This window comes from Pundamilia nyererei, unplaced genomic scaffold (genome assembly GCF_000239375.1).
Source record: "Pundamilia nyererei isolate P.nyererei 1_Seehausen unplaced genomic scaffold, PunNye1.0 scaffold00065, whole genome shotgun sequence".
Classification (NCBI taxonomy): Eukaryota; Metazoa; Chordata; class Actinopteri; order Cichliformes; family Cichlidae; genus Pundamilia; species Pundamilia nyererei.
In genome coordinates this window covers 2,563,191-2,580,629 of record NW_005187466.1, presented here as the reverse complement: position 1 = coordinate 2,580,629, position 17,439 = coordinate 2,563,191, and the positions used below count along the sequence as shown (strand labels likewise).

The 17,439-nt window shown below is 40.6% G+C and overlaps 1 protein-coding gene across 7 annotated transcripts in view; it reads right to left on the bottom strand.

Annotated features, from left to right (window-relative positions):
• Positions 1–7,031: 7,031 nt before the first annotated feature.
• rgs12b (regulator of G protein signaling 12b) overlaps positions 7,032–17,439 on the bottom strand; it is a 43,327-nt gene continuing 32,919 nt past the window's right edge. For 3 of the 7 annotated variants that reach the window (XM_013911529.1, XM_013911528.1, XM_013911530.1), the window contains exons 7-19: positions 15,649–15,818; positions 14,965–15,057; positions 14,708–14,851; positions 13,707–13,889; positions 13,155–13,305; positions 12,734–12,828; positions 12,382–12,594; positions 11,841–11,914; positions 11,609–11,735; positions 11,429–11,525; positions 11,235–11,305; positions 9,437–9,608; positions 7,032–9,087 (exon numbers count right to left, since the gene is read on the bottom strand). In XM_013911529.1, the coding sequence (XP_013766983.1) occupies positions 8,477–9,087; positions 9,437–9,608; positions 11,235–11,305; positions 11,429–11,525; positions 11,609–11,735; positions 11,841–11,914; positions 12,382–12,594; positions 12,734–12,828; positions 13,155–13,305; positions 13,707–13,889; positions 14,708–14,851; positions 14,965–15,057; positions 15,649–15,818 (2,201 nt within the window). In that variant the 3' untranslated portion in view covers positions 7,032–8,476. The remainder of the gene's footprint in view (positions 9,088–9,436; positions 9,609–11,234; positions 11,306–11,428; positions 11,526–11,608; positions 11,736–11,840; positions 11,915–12,381; positions 12,595–12,733; positions 12,829–13,154; positions 13,306–13,706; positions 13,890–14,707; positions 14,852–14,964; positions 15,058–15,648; positions 15,819–17,439) is intronic. The other 4 variants (XM_005735837.1, XM_013911531.1, XM_005735838.1 and 1 more) reach the window with 4 other exon arrangements.

The following is a 17,439-nucleotide window of genomic DNA, read 5'->3' as shown; positions in this document are numbered from 1 at the left end:
GCTGCGTGTGCGTGTGTGTGTGCGTGCGTACAGGGGCTCACTTTTCAAAATAGCCTTTGGAGTCCGGGCCCCCGCCGGCAGACTGCACCCTGCCTCCTGCGCCATCAGACCACCGAGGCAGTGAGAGACACGGCCTCCTCCGTCGTCGCCCTCTGCCAAGTTAGTCCAGTTGTTCCTCTGCATCAAGTATTGTTTACAGTGGAGTTCATTCGATTAAAAGCACAGTCTGCGCACCTTTCACTTAACTCTCCCTCAGTCCGGTATCAGACAGGGATTAGTGTTGCCTCGACGCTAATCTGTAGAGCCTAAACCCTAACTGAGGAAATCCAAAATTAATCCATAAGGCTCTCTGGAGAATAATGCCAATTAAAAGACATTAAATGCTCAAATAGTTTCAAATCTGAAAACAAAATACTCTAAATTAATTATTATAGCGCCATTATTCCTGGAAAAAAGGTGTTTGTGGGGGGTGGGGGTGTCTATGGGGCGCCGTTTGTTAAGTGAAACATGCTGAAATTAACAGCAACATTTTTCCATATTTAGCTCAAAACCTTACAAAAACATGTTTTTTCAAGTCATTTTTAACGACATTTAGTATGATATTTGTAACTTTTCATATTTAAAACACAATTTTAAATGTTAAGAACATGTTTTTGTAAGGTTTTGAGCTAAATGTGGAAAATTGTTGCCGTTAATTTCAGCATGTTTCACAAACTGCAGGTTTTACGGGGTTCACTCTTTTCTTAGAGCAGCATGCTCTGTCTGGTATTCAGTCTTCTTCCACTGCTATTGACCTCTGAGGATCAATGATGCTATTTGCCCGGCTAACAACAGGTGAACCACACTGCTGGTGCCAGCATCCTAATTGCCTCCTCCGAGGAGGTCGTGTTTTTTGTTTGTTGTTTGTTGTTTGTTGTTGTTGTTTGTTGTTTGTTGTTTGTTGTTGTTGTTGTTAAGTTTAGTTTTTTGGTAGTTTGCCTGCATCCGTGCCTGTCATCATCTGTCTGTAAACACTATAGCTCGAAAAGTTGTGAATGAACTCTGAAGTGGGGTCATGTTAATACTTCGTTACAGTTTGGCTTACATCCACCAAGGTCTTCAAGGTCAACTTACTGATTGGTCGAAAAATTGGCAAAAAACTTTATAACTCAGAAGCTAAGATTCTTACAGGTGTGTATTGTCATCATATTGTGGCTTACCAAAAGTACCTTTTTACAGTATGTCACATTTGACCTCTAACCTCTCCTTTGGTATCCAAAGACTGATTTAAAGGTCAAAGAATTAATAATAATATTTTTTTAAACAAACTATAAACTGTGTTTATTACTGCCACTGATTGTATTGAAAACTGAGTAAAAGGAAAAATAGTCTCATGTTACTGATGTTACTAAATCTCATGTTACTTTGGACCTCAAAGAAGAGGTCAGACTTTTATCTTTTATCTTTATCACTATTCTCAGTGTTGTACTGCCTTTGTTTGTATCAGCAGCATTTAGGAAATTATACTGGGTATATTCCAGTATGCATCTAAATTTAGCACATTTAACACCTGACCCCATTTACATATTACACATGTGCATTTCTCTCATGTTCACCCCAAAATGCATTATTTTTACTGTACTGTACATTTCTTAAAGAGTGTTTAAAAAGAACAAAAAACTAAAGTAATATATATAAAACACAACACTATTCCCTTTATAACTGCCTTGGTGGAAACTTGTTATCTCAAAGTGCTTTTTGTGATGTTAGGGTTTTCTCTTTTTTTTTTTCTTTTTTTTTTAATGGCACCCAATTTATTTATTTTTTAAATTATACACATGAACACGATCAGTCACCGTGGTTAGTTTGTCATCTGTAAAGTTTTTTTTTTCTCTGGAGCTCTAGAGGAGCTTGGTGAAGTCTGAGTAAATAATTGGATGATGTTATCTAAAGCTGCATTGTAGGAAATGTAGTCTGAAATGTTTGCAGACTGTGACTCACTGGGGACTAAAAATCAGAATACATTTCAACATGTGCCGCCCTTCAGCCCTATCATGAGTTTTCTTTAGATAGCATCAAAGAAATCAGGAAGTCATCACATTAGCCAAACTTTCACTTTAGAAGGTCGACTTTTAAACTTTACGAAACAGCATATTTCTGATGCTTGAATAATTATTGTTGTTGGAACTGATTCATTGCTCAGCTTTATCATTTATGTCTTATTTTTGTACATACGATTGTGAAATTATCATACTAATGTTTAAAAGAAGATTTTTTGTCTATTGTTGATTTTTTTTGTTTATTATCTTGTTATTCATCTGTCCTGTTGGAAAGATCCCAAAATCCTGATTATAAAAAAAGAAAGCCGTTTTTCAGCTCTTTATCAAACCAAAGTTTACCTAGCAAAATATTATGTGGCAACACAGTAAATGGATGTAGCCACTATGGAGGCTCACAATGGTTTGTTAACTTCCATTTGTATTTGGACCTGTGCCATCAGTTTTTATTTATTTATTTTTTTTAGGAGATGCAGTGAGCAAGTGGTTCTGACTAAGAGGCAAGGACACTGCAGTTCATATCATGAGGTAGCCTGGAGGATCCTCTGCCTTAATTCTCTATTTATCTCTATTTGGAACCCCAATTTCAAGTTATTGTGTAACTAACTGTGTAAAATGTAAATAAAAACAGAATACAATGATCTGCAAATCTCCTAAATCATTTTTTTTTCACAGCAGAGCATTAAATCATTAAACTGAGAAAAAGTACAATTGTAAGAAACTCAGGTCTGTAAAGTATCAGTGCTCTTTTCATCAAATTCAAAATGAGCTAATATTTTCTGACTATAAATATAAATAAATATTGATATATTTGTATCTTCTACTGTGAATAAAATATGGGTTTATGAAATTTGCAAATCAAATCAAAAAAAGTGTTTGAGGCCATAAATTCAGCGAGCTATAGGATCATTTTCTGTTACATACATTATATACAACTGGGCTTCTTTTGCATCCCCCTGCTGGCCGTTAGAAAGAATGCAAATGTAAGACACATCTGCACTGGTTTCTCTTTTTAGACGCAGAAGCTAAATCCATCTTTTAAACACAGTCTGTTTGGCATAATAGCTAAATTATGACCACTGCCATTAGTAAGTGTCATCTAGAGCCTGTAGGGTGACATTAGTATCAATGTTCAGCCCATGTAGCTGTTAAGGATTCATACTTTTTTGTACTGCACACAGAGATAATCATATATTAATGAGTCAGCAATAATTTTAAATTGCAAATTCTTTATATTCTACAATGCATTGTCATTAAAACGATCAAAAGCTTTATGTGAATACTTGTAATCAAACCACAACCAAAAGCTGCCAGTGGAAAAAATATTGGCATTTGATATGTGGGAAAAAAGTGTGAAATAAGTATCTGTGCTTTAGTACATCGGCAGTGTGAGCATATAGCCACCGCTGTGATGTAAATGCTGTGTATGAGCACACAGTATGGAATTGGGACACAGCTTTGATTAATCTCAGGCTGCCATCCACTAATAGCAGCCCTCAGTAGGGAGGTCTGAGAGCAGCTGCACAGTTGTTGACACTGGGCCCTTAGCCTCCACTTTCAAACTGAGACAATATTTCAGCTGCTGTAGAGAACATCCGCATGGTGTGAGTCACAGACAATGACCGCAGCACAGACAGTCTGTGAACCAGCCAAACGCTGGGCTACTTAAACAAAAGTTGCTTTCAGTTTGCTCCGGTCGATCTGCCCTTTGCCCTCACTGTGCTCCACTTGTCTCTTGGCTTTGTACATGGAGGGCAGCTCTGAAGTCTGGTACACTGCTGACCTCATCCTGCTGCCTCGGCACCGCAGCTCTAAAGCCACACCTTCCCATTTCCTGTCTAGCTCTGAACCATGATGGCCTCGCAGGTCAAGGGACCCTCTGCAGGTTGGCCTGGCGTCTTCTGCGTCACAGCTGTGCTCAATTTTGTCCAAATCCAAGGCTCGTTTTGGAGTTATGTGGTTAGAACGGGAGGAAGGCGATTTGGATTTGCGGCGTGAACGAAGAGGTGGTCTCGGTGGAGGTGGAAGAGGAGGTGATGGAGCGATGGGTGGGTTGGAAGTTGTCCTTCTGTTGGGCATTTTAAAATCCCCTCCACCTCTTTCCCTTCCTCTTCCCCTATGTCTGTCTTTACCTGAGGAGGAAGAGGCTGCTTTTAAAAGACAAATGGATAGAGGGAGAGATGGAGGAGAAATGGCCAAGCACTCAATGCCACTGCAAACACCCCACATGCAGGAAACACTCAGAGGAAACTCAAAATGCCATGAATTTCTTGAAAAGAGTGTGCAGCAGAGAGAAGGCGAGAGAGATAGAGAGAGCTGGGAGGCAATAGGAAACAAAGTGAACGTGACAGATATTCCCATGCTGGCTGTTGGCTATGACATCATGGGAAAGATGGTTAGATGGCAAATACTCTGTGTGCATCTGTGCGAGTGTAAAGACCCCGATTTTAATGCGGGCTGCTGCCATCTACTGGCCACAAGAAGGAGGGACACACGTTCTCATTTGTTAAAGGTTGTGTTGAATTTGATGAGTCGAACTTTGTGTTTAGCACCAGTTAGCAAATAAAGAATATCTAAAGACAAGCATGGGAAGTTTAAAAACTTGCTTTTGAGTCTTTCAGGATTCATTTTACAACAAAAGCAGGCTGCAGTGGTCCAGTAGTTCACCTCTTTGCAACTCCACACCACCCCTTGACTTTTTTTTAAGTCAAATTACTTGAAGCATTTGATCAAGCTTCAAACATCAGCCGAAGAAACTTTTTTCACGTTGTACTCAAGAGTTTGCCGACACAGCTGATTTCACTTATTGCCTGATTAGACCCGTTCTCAGTCCCATGTGATTCATGTGACAGCCCACTCCCTCTGCTGTCAGCTTCTCTGTACTTGTTAGGGAGAAACTGCACCTTTGCCATTTTACTCCTATATGCAGCTGTGATGTATAATTCTCAAGAGCGCTGGCTGAATTAAACCTGAATAGAGTCTAATCAGTGAGTGACTGAAAATACCTGTGTGAAAGGCCTTGATTGATTGTGGGCTGTTTTGAATATTCCACTGAATTACTTATTAATACCGTAATAAAGCAAATACATGAAACACTTTAGGACTCGGGAGCTCTGTAACTAGGACCAAGACCTGCATTAATATAGCGGAGTCCTTGTTGTCCCAGCTCTATTTAAAAAAAAGGGGGTTTACTTGTTTTTCTCTCTTCATCTCGCTGCCAGTCTAGATTTATTTACTTTTATTTAAACTGAAAATCCCACTGAGATCCAGTTTCCCTTACAGGGGAGACCTGACCAAGGTAGCAGCCATACAAACTCAACAAATGCAACAAAAACAACATAAAATGAAGGTTTTGCAACATAATATAGAACAAAAACACTACTGGGACTCTCAGAAAAATGTCCGTGTGTCCTTCAGCGTGTTCCTTAAGATGCTTTTAAATTCAGGCCTAGATATCAGTATGTTTAAGATGATTATATTCATTTGAGAAGCACAATGAGGAGCAAATATTTTTAGCATATGGACATGGACCCAGCATGAGCCATTGAATTTAAACCCATTATTCATATACCAGCTTCTGTAACCAAACATTTCCCAGTTAGCGTGACAAAAGAGGACTCACCGGGTCCTGTGCTATGAAAACAAGAATTACACCCACAGATTGGTTTGCTCAGAGAACTAGATTATCCCCATGTTCACAGACACAGATGCTTGTTTTTATCCCTTTTATCAATGTCTACTCTATCAGCAGAGGCCTCTGGTAACTACTTTAGAAAACCAGAACTCCTCTGCCTCATACGTCTCACTTGGACGGTAACTTGATTTAGAGTGGGCATAAAGTGAAACAGGCAATTGCAGTTCATCTCTCTGTTTCAATATAGACATGTTTTTCTAAATGATCATGACCGGTTAAATAAAAATCAGTCTCTGCTGTCGTCACATGTTAACCCCGGAGGAAACGCAAACACAGCGAACAACAATGAAGAATTATTCTAACGATAACCACGACAGAATAAGATCCTCATGTGATGTGAGAGATGCACAGATATAGACGATCTTTCTAAGTAAGCGCATGCATGTGTGAAGTGTGTAAAATGAGCATCGGTGTATGTATGTGTGTGTGTGTGTGTGTGTGTGTACGAGGATGAGGAAGAAACAGGACCTGGTTTTGTTTGGTGACTACCAAATAGCCCAGCATGATAAAGCTTGCTTAACAAGGCATTGAGCAGAGGGGAACCCATGCATAGCTAATAACCCAGTCCTCCAAAAATCCTTTGTACCCCAAAACAAAAGCCCTGTCCTTTTACACACACACACACACACACACACACACACACACACACACACACACACACACGGCAACAGAGAGAGGAGAGGAATATCAAGTACGATAGGAGAGAAATTATACAGATGGAGCGAAGTAGACAGAGGTCAACTAAAGGATCTGTTGTATTTTCTTAGCTGTAATAGAAAAGAATTTGAATAGAGTAGCTGTCAGCGATTTCATGAATTTAAAAACTTTAAGTCTAATGACCTGAAATACAAACAGAACTTTTTTCCTGGGCGTGGAAGAAGTGCTCAGATCTTTCACTAAAGTTAAACTATTAATTCAACTATATAAAACACTAGTAAAAGCCTAATTACAAAATTAAAATATGCTATCATTAAATGTTTCTTAACTGTGAAAATAAAGCCAGAATTTCAATAGTGAAGAGCCAATAGACGACTGAATTTGTAATAATTGCTTTTCTCACCTTTACGTCACATATTAGTTCTCATGTCAGATTTAAACAAACTCAAAAGGTTGCTTGAGTTATAACACTATTTTGATGGCATTCCCAAAAATTCCCTCTTCCGGGATTTTTTTTTTTTTAACACTGTCCCAATTTTTGTGCCTTCTAGCTGGAAAACCTCAGAGGTGCACACTCGAAATACATCCAACAAATCGGATATTATTGAAACTCTGAGAAAAGAAAGGAGGTCGCTCACGTAAGAGTTCAACACAGAGTTTAACCTCTAAAACATTTATTTGATCTATTTACAGACAGTACAGTTCGCTGAACAGAACAGAGGAGAATTGATTCTTATTGTGACACAACTGAAGAAACAGTATTGCAATTCAACAATGACTACAGCAATATGGTGGCTTCACAAAGTAGACTATATACAAATTAATACTTTTAACTGATAGAAGGTAATTTTGAAGAGGAGGAGAGATGGAGTGATATACTCTCGATGATACAGAAGCCATATTAAAACCTTCGGCAGTTTTTACGGTTTTGACTCATTTGTACAATTCTACTTTCTACCACAGCCTCTGCACAGAAGCGACAGCTTATCGATCTGTTGACTGAACATGAAATGACGAAGAAGAAGAGTGAATTGTTCTACCACAGAAGCTTCTGGATCGTTTGGTCAGAATGCAAGACTGGATGCACGAGCACTCGCGTCCTGTTTTTATTTTCTGTGAGAAATGCCTGAGGTGAGAGAATAGGTGTGGAAACCCAGAAGTTGCTGTGCTTTAAAGAGAGTCTGAGTAAATGTTACTTCTGCATACTCTACCCATAATGAGATCAAGCCTGCTGCATGCTCAAAAGCTTGTAATAAGTTCAAATATCACATGGCTCACTTGTAAATCTGAAATGTGCTGCAGCTGGATCTGAATGTGGAACACTTACTGACTCTTAATAGATATGAACTGTTTTCTGGAAAGATGGCAGTCACAGTGGCTGCTTGAAAAGTTAAAGAGAAGAAGTGAGAGTAAAAATTTTTTTTTTTTTTTTTTTAAATGTGGAGAGTCTTGTTTATAATTGGCTAAAGTGCATTGTTAGAATCTGTACATTGAGGGGCTAGAGGATGAAGTCTGGCACCGGCTATAACCATTTCATCCTCAACCTGCCCTCAAGTTTTTGTCTCCAGAAAGAAATCCACAGCAAGTCTGCTCAAAAGTTCACACAGATGCACACCATGCAGACAAAGTTCTAGGGACAAGTTCTGTTCAAGCTTAATGCATCCGTTCTTCCTCACTTTGTGTGCCTGACATATTTTATCTTAGATCTGTTGTTGACTCACAGTGGATTGCTGGACGCAAAGTAGGGATGTAGCACACACAGCACTTAATCAAGTCAACGTATTTACTTTGACTAAATGAACTAATTGTTGATCTATGCTATATTTTGTTTATATTAGTTGTGTGCATTTTTACACAGATCTGAGCGAAAATGCTGTGATGTGTAATAAATTGTAGAAAGTGATCTTTATAACTGAAAGTCACTGGATTATTTGGTTAAATGGGAGGAGGAGCTCTAGATGCATTTTGGACTGTTCAACAACAGACAAACAGCGGTCAAGTTCATACTGACTCCGGCAGGACTCCAGTCCCGCTTACAGTCAGGTGGAAAGAAAAAAAAAAGGAGGTGAAACTTTAAAGTTTAAAGAGTTCACACTGGGGGTGTACCTGAGCTAGGCCGACCATCCTGTGCTTGTGATTTGGGACGGGGGTGGGGTTTGCTGGGAAGGGAAGAGGGAGTGACGTAGTTGAGGCTGGGGCTGTTAATGTCCCCCTCGCCCACTAGAGTCAGATCGGAAAGAGTGTCCTCCTCCAGCATCTGGACTGATTCTCCCCTGCCAGAGTCCTGGAGGAGACCTCGCTGGGCTCCCTGACTTGGGTGGATGGGGGAGACTGTGCCAGGAAATGGAGGAGGTGGTCTGCTTCTCTCCCCTCTTCCACTCTCAGTGCCCATTCCAGAGTCCAAGCTCTGGGACTGATGGCTTGCATTAAGCAAGTGGGTGCCGCCTACTCCTCCTCCCCTGTCGCCGCCATTTGCCTTATTGCCCCGGTGACCGCTCCGCGGGAAGCTGCCGTTGTTGGAGTGATGAGAATTAGGGGTGGAGCAACTTGGTTCAGGGTTGTGGGGAGCAGGTGGAGTCTGGTTTGTTGCCACTGGTGACAGGCGCAGAAAGTCTGGGAGCTGCAGGTCGTTTTTGTTTAACAGGCCTCGCTGGTCGTCTGCTCGGTTGCTCTGAGCTTTGGATATGAGGTCGAAGAACTCTGCAGGAACACACGCACACACAGAGCACAGCGCGCATACACACACAAACACGTGAAAGTGTGTACAAGTGTTTTCATTTACACAAATTTATAACCCATGTAACATCTTTAAAAAATACAGTAAACACTTTCATTTTCATTCAGTAAACATGCAGCATTGTGTGTTAATCAATTAGACAGGTCAAAGCTACATTCAGTATAAGCAGAGGTGACTGTGCTACATGTAGCTAGCTTTGAAAGCATTTGGTGCTTCTGTAATATCGCAGACAGGCAAAAGGGTTAATGTAATCACAGCCACACAGCTACAGAAACAAAGGAGAGAGATAGAGGGAGGTTGTTCAGTCTTTACCTTCAGCTTCGTCTATATTAATCTTTTTCTGCTTTCTTTTCTCCGGAGCCTTATGGAGAGAGAGAGAGTGGTTGGGCAAGGGCTGGCTGCTTGTGTCAAGGCTGGGCCCAGCCCTGCCGTTTTCCCCTTGGGGATGGGCTGAACCGGCTTTCCCTGAAGGCCTGTCCTCCCCCTGGGAGCCACAAGGAGAGCGGAGCAGGGCATTAGAGCCCTGATGAATCATTGTGGAAGTATGGGAAACAGTAATGACAACAAGTGGGGACCAGTACTACTGATGGTGAGGAGGGTGACAAGTTGTAAATAAGATGTGTGATCAAAAGGTTTCAAAACTCCGGCTATAAAAAGCAAAAATCCGAGTTGTCTCTGTGTAAAGTGCTGCAACACTTCCAGCACTTCTGGTAGATTTAAATCACTCCTAAAAATTCCCCTTCTGAGTACTCGCATCTGGCTTTCTGCAACGTGCACTGGATTTTGTCAGGATTTGACATGTTTGTCTAGAATAGAGAACAAAGCTGACAGGCACCACATTTTAGGTTTTTCCATCCAAAGTTCTCCTTTTAACACCTCGGGATATTGCAGTAGAGCATGGATGGCCTGACCCTGGGGGACACAATTTATACACCATAAACTACTGGATGTGACACAATGAGGAGCATGCTCCTTTTTGTGCTTCTGACCAAATTCTTCAGGGTTACTGCGGGTCTGGAAAATACTCGATGGTCTGTGGGTCGGAGCCAGAGTCTGGCATTACCTGACATGGTTGTTTGACACAGAAGTTGAGTTTTGATTTCCATTTTTGTCCGAGCTCCATGGTGATACTGTCGGCAGGCACTTGCAAGGGGTCAGAAGGGAACTTCTAGGGAGAGATCTAAAAGTAGCAGAAGAACTGCAAGTAGTGCAGCGCTTTACAACGAGCTACCCTCGAATTTGTGTTAAAAATCTTTTTTTTGCTTAATATTTTTAGAGTTCTGGTTCCTTGTAAAAACAATTTAATGGGCAGTGATTGACACGAGTTTCACTGATTTGGGCTGTTTTGAAAAACAATTAAATGGGATCAAATCATCGGCTGTTTTGCGATAAAGAATCAATGACAGGTACTGGAAAAACTTCAGACATATGCAGTTGATCAAAGACAGCTGAGATGTTCCATTCAGACAGCCATAATGTCCATTGTGTGCACTAAGCATCATCAACGTGTAGGCTAACAGTAGCATACACCACAACACAAGAGGGACCGACTATCAACTACTTAAAGCTGCACTACTAAAGATTGAAGAATCAATAAGGAAGGCGATGAATGACCACTTCAGCTGGTCATCAAACCCCACTAGCTTCAAGAAACCCAGACAGCAAGTTAAAGTTCTACTGCCACCACGAACTACAACCCTTCGAGTGCCCAGAGAGAGTTTTTGAGGTTCCGATACCTGGCAAAAGCTCTATGAACACGAGCTCACATTGCCCAGCGGGTGGGTTTGTTATGGAAAAAAAGAGAACCAGAAACCAGAGAGAAAAGTTGATGATGCATTCGGCCACAGGCAGACCACAGTAATGGAACATTAGGAACCCTGACAGTGTGACGAGGTTATCTGCCCCACAGCAACAGTCCACATAGACACAGACACAGCCACATAATACACCTGCACATTTGTACCACATTGCAAACAGACATGGGTGATTGAAGACAGCAACAGAGACACTTAGTAGCGTGATATCATCAACCAGGCAGTGGAGACATTCGGTGGGTTATGGAACATTCCAGAGCAAGAAATTGGAAATAAGAAGCTGTAGGAGATCTTACTGTTGTTGATTGGTTTCTGCTTGTAGAGGCCGGGAGGTGACTCTTAGAGGGAGCTACTTTCTGTTTGTCTGCTGAACAACACCGGCGTACAGATACACATGCAAAAGGAATAAGAAATGAGACAGTTTTCACATTTGGTATTGACAGGAGAGTGTGTGTGTGTGTGTGTGTGTGTGTGTGTGTGTGTTCCTCACCTTTTCCAGGAGAATGTTCTGCTACATCTAATACCACTCGAAGGCCGTCCAGGTTGGAAATAGGAAGACCTAAATCTAAAGGCTCGGACTCTCCACTCTGCATCACACAGACACAAATTCAATAAGAGTTTGATATCATTACCTACATGCCTTTCTGCAGTCTGAGGAGGAGTGACTTACAATGCGTGCCACCAAGTCAGAAAGGTGCAGGCCATATTTGGCCACAACAGGTCTCAGGACTTCAGTCACCGGCTTCGTAGGCTTCGCTTTCAGACCCACTGATCGGTTGATGGGAACCAAGTCCAGTCTAGATTAAAGGAATACAGAGTTACCATTCTGAAATAGCAACTTTAATGTAAACCAAGCTTTTAAAGTCAGAATGCGCCAATGTGGAACTGTTTTTGTACTGTACCTGAACAGGGTGCGCTTTTCTAGTCTGAGGTCCCGAGAGCACAGAGTCATACAGTCTTGGTCCAAAACAAGTGGCTGAGAAACAGAAAAATAAGCACATCAATCATTAAAGAAATCCGGCTAGTTGCATGGTCATAAAGGTTGACAGTTGTAGCTTCTTTAGGTAAAAATCGCCATGCTCACAACAAGCTAAAAAAAAGTGCCTGACATGCTTTGAACATAGGAAGTTGATGTATGGTATTTCTAACATTTTGACAAATTGCTTCTTTGTTTGAGAGTGAATAAAAGTATTAAAGCTGTTCACCATGAAGTCAAAACATTATCTTTAAATAGAGTAATATGCTAGTTTTATAAAGTGAGGATGAACTACTAGGCTGGAAGCTAATTAGTTTATCCTGAGCCCCATGTTAATTAAAAACAGACAAGAAAACCAAGCCAGATCTACTTTTGTTCGTTTGTGTTATGTGGAATTATTTTTGATTTGTATAGAAGCTTTGTTAGATATGGTTTTTTCTTCTGGATCCTTTTTTTCAGAGTTTTACCTTCTCCCCTCCAACCAGGAAGAGGTCTATAGCTGCCAGGTTGATGCAGAGCTTCTCACAGATGCCCAACAGCAGGTCTCTGATGGACACGCCTGCCCTCAGTGGCACAGAGCAACACGAGCCATCTGGCAATGTTATATTACACTGCCTGAAGGGGGCGCTGCCTCCTCCTCGCTCTGCTGACACTGACAATGCACTACGAGAAACATCACCCTGGGAGAAGAAGAAAAAGGTGAAAAGTAAAAACTCTGACTAAAAAAAAAAAAGTTGTTATTTTAGTTTTAAAGGAGAAGCTGAAGGTGAAGCTGCTCCATGCTGTTACGCATCTGATCATGTTTCTTTCCAGACTGACCTCATTCCTTCCCAACCCTGACGTCCCAAGCTCCAGGCTGGCTCCTGAAGACAGCGAACCCTGAGACTCACGGCGGCCATTGCTGCCAGCAAAGTCTAATAAAAAAACAAACCAAAAATATCATTAGTCGTGTCGAGAAAAAAACAGACACAATCATTTCAAACCTAAATTGACAGCAATAATCGAGCTTATGTAGAAAAGAGGGAAAAGACAAAATGAGTTTTATCTGTATGTTTAATTTAGCAAGTTCTTTAGAATGTCAAATGCAAACAGCTTTTTGGGATCTGCACACAATCAGTTTTCGGTGACCTTTATGATGAAAAAGTAACTGTACGGCAACTGACACTTTCTAGAAATATGTTTTCCTTCCTGAAAACTCTTAATCTGCAGGAATTCAATGGAAAAAAAGAAAAAGACTGACTGTAGTTAAAGTCTGTCAGCTCTCGTTTCTTGGGCCCTTTGCCAAAACTCCTGTTTCGGGACCAAGAGAAAAACATCCCTTTCTTCCGATCTCCCGAATCATCTCCTCTGTCCTCATTTACAGATCGACCCGATTTGCTCTTTTTGTCCTCCTGTATGACACAAACAAAAACAAAGAAGAGCACAAACTGGTAAAAACATACAGAAGTACACAAATAATCAGAAAAAATTGTTCTTGTAATCCCATTACAGTACACAAAAGTGCAAATGCACAAGACAGCTGCTGATATTTTAGCCCACAAGTTATTTTTCTGACGTGCTCAAGATAGTTCACATTCCCTGGCCCACAATTTCTATCAATCCTTGATAACAAAAGGATCCCATTTGAATTTTACAATAAACGTGATCACAGTAGCCTCAACAAACTCCCGTGACCTTCTACGTCTATCAGGAGGGTCCAAACCACACTGTTTTTTTAAAAGTTAAGAACAAAGTTTTTGTTTCAAACTAAGCTCTGTTGCATTGCAGGGTAGAAAGCTTTTTGTTGAATTACCTTCTTGGGTGTAGAGAGGTTGGAGCGGTCAGACCCAGTGGTGCTGTGTTTGGAGGTGGGGCTGCTTGGGATGTGGTAAGGATCAGGCAATGGTCTGCCCTCAACCTCTGCCAGCATACACTCCTGGTACAGCAGAGACTTGAGAAACCTTGTGTAACTGTCAAACTTCATCAGGTTGAAAATCTAAAGGAGTGAAGAGAAAGGAAAAGGTGATGAGTGATCAAAAGAAAAGAGCAAAGCAAAAACGAAAGAAGAACAAAAGATTGTGCCCACAAGCAAACGCTACAGAATACGGAGAGAAAACAAGAGAGGAGGAGGATTGTAAAGGTTAAGAAACAGCAGCAAAAACTGACAGAAGGAAAGCAAAAAAAGACAAGAGGTTCAACACAACAAAAAATGATTAAACTAAAATAAGATTATATTATTAGATCAGCAAGTCTATAAACCTGGATTATTTTTTTGGATGAACAGATGAAGAGGAAATGATGCAAGTATGTATGTTAGTGTTTATATGTTCAATTCAGCATTTGTATGTAAGTCTGAACCTACATCTTTCCTAAACAGTACCATGAGATCCTGGAAAAGATGTGATGTGTGATGTGCAAAAGTACAGAGGGTGCTGGTAGGGATGCCCTCCTAGCCTTGTGACTTTTATCTTAGTCTGAACATCTGAGCTGAGCTGTAGAAATCGATAGCGCTTTTCAGCAAATTCAACCCCTTCAGAAAATACACATTTATGAAGCCATTCGCATCCAAGATACTAGACAGCAATAAAAGAGAAATACTTGACCTTTTGGGCACTCAACACTGTTGCCCATTTTCAATAAGAGTTTGTTTTTCATTCAGTTTTATAAGTAATGACACGTTCATCCTTCTGGGAAATGCTCTTTTCACTTTGTTCTGATGGGGAAGGTCAAGTCAGTGTCACTTAAGCCTTTCAAACGTTACTGCGTATCACCTTGAGGCTTCAATAAATAGTTTTTTCTCACTTAGTATACTACCTGTAGTTGCTGCTCCTTGAACATGTCGGGTTTGGGGGCATTGAGGATGTCATCAGCAAGCTGAGCTTGACTGTCAATGTTAACTGGTGTTGTAGCTTTACTGGACAGGAAGGTGTTGTAGATCTCCCTGGCTCGTTGAGAGAGCTGGAACAAAGGCCAGCAGAAATTGAGAGAGGTGATTAACACATAACTTCATCCCTCATTATTACTAAAAAAAATCCTGGATGGATGTGTGTCATCGGATAATAACACGCTACCTGTTTGTTGTCGTTCTCAGGGACATGGCTGAAGAATTCGCATGCTTGCCAGAACAGGATATTCTCTTCACTGAACTCTTTCTTTAGGAACTCCTTTAGCAAAGGAATAAAAATGGTAATGATTTAGAAAAGTTTGATCAGACAGAGATGCAGTCAGAAGACCCAAGTACCTACACAACAATAAAGCAGGTTTAGAGGTAGTGTAATTATCAACTTCTGATGTGCAGCCTGTCAGCAACTGGTTATCACCACGGATAATTCGTTTTGCTTTTAGATTTCAGAAAATGATTTGTGTGAGGCAGATTTAACAGCGATAGAAACCAAAACAATATACCGGTACATATATATGTATAGACAATACATGCAACGCAGTATAATGCAGTATACAATATAAATGTGTCAGGTAATATGTTTGTACCTTTAACTTTTATTTCTGCAGAAACACGTTTAAAAAAAATCCAACCTTTAAATAATGCTTTAGCTGATCTTCTGGAATAAAAGGATTTTTAAGCTGGTCATTACAGTTCTGTAGAGTACATTTCAGTCTTTTGACAATATATGATACTGCTGACACAACAAAAACTACCCTGCACTTTTCAGTACACCATTAGAAAGAGTTGCTTAAAGTCATTTATCTGTCATGAGTATGCGCAGGCCAACACCAGCCAGACGTTGTTATAGTACCGAGAAGTAGCGGACCCCCACGGGGTCCTGCAGCAGTCTCTCAAAGCACACGGCCCAGCTGGCCACTCTCCTCTCAGTGTGGCGCCGGTGGCTCTGGACACTAGGCAGGCTGGCATTACTGTTGAGGCTGTTGTCACTGCTGCAGCCCTGCAGCTCCACGCTGTTCAGCTCTGTTCACACACACACACACACACACACACAAGCACACACGCATGTCAAGTGAGTTGAGTTAATTATTATTATTGATGAAGTTCATTTTTTAATTTAATTTCTATTTTAATTACACAAGTGCATTGAAAGCAGCACAGCCTTAGGCTATATGGTCCAGATTATTCTAGTTATAATATAAAGTTCTTCTTTCTTTTTTTTCTCAGCCTGTTTTCTTCTGATTGCTGGGGCTTTTGAGTACCTGAAGGCAGGCCTATCAGCAGCATGGGACTTACCAGGGAAACAGTGTCCCAGGAGACAGTCCAGTGAGACTTTCTCGTCCCACAGACATACCTGCTGTGGATTTCTATTGTTTTGTTTTTTGCTTTTTAACTCTCAGAGTGTTATTGAGCAAACTTTCATCAGTACAGTCACAACAAATCGGATACAAACTATGTGATTGATTATGGTACATCAGATTTTTTTCTCCAGATGATTTGTTGTAAATGAACGTCCATTATAAGTCCCTTTAACCCAGTGTTTCATAAATAACCAAAACAATAAAATATAACTAGTTTGGTACAGTGAAGGTCTAAGATCATATAAAGCGACACTTTTACACTCAAATGTAAATGACCTCACAGCAAATATCAGCAAATTCATCACATGAACATTTTTTGTAATTTAGTTGATGACAAATGATGCAGTCATCTAAGATTCTGTATCATGTGATACTGCGATTTACAAAGTTCACATCAAAGTGAATTTCCACAGAAAAACAATTCATGAATACAATGAAAAAAATACGCACTTCCTCTTTTCCTAAGGTCAAATCTGCATGTAGCCACGCTTTACTTGTTATCTTTGTGTAACAATTATATTTCCTTATCCAGATCATATACTTGAAAAGAACCAAACTGGAATTGAAACATTACCTTTGTATCTTTAACAGTGGAAATACTATTGCTATGGTGCACACCCTTGGTTAAAGATATGCTGTATCACTGTATTTCAACAGACCATTTACATAGATTTTTGCATTAACGCGTCATCATTCTGTTTATTTTTCCCACTGCTAGACCACAGTGCAGCCATGTCCCTAATGCTTAGACAAAATCAGGAGACAGAGAAAGAGTCACACTGAGAATAATCATAATGGAGCTTGAGGCCTGATGAACTGAAAGTGGGTTGCTAAGTTGAGATAAAACAAAACACAAGAACAGCCAGCGGGAAGACATCACCGGTCAGGTGCCACAAACGACGCACATCCTGTAAATAAACTAAAAAGACCAGTATTGAGCCTACAGCTAAGGTCTTACATGACTTAAAACTTGGAAAGATACGAGGCTATTAACCGAAAGTCCATTGTGAATTCTGCTTCTGCACATTTTTCTTGCGTTTAATGTTATCAGTGACAGTGTTCACATAAAAGGTTATCTCTAATCAGTTTTTCCAAACCGCTTGGCTCATTCATTCGTCTTCAGTTCTCAGCGGCATAGTAAACAACTACAGGGGCTCCTCCTAACATTAACAGCAATCTCTCACTGTGACCGAGAGGCAAACATTTATCCATGTATTGTCTAAACCAAGTATCCTGTTCCATGTCACAGGAGCTGGAGTCTATAACAACACACAGCCAGGACT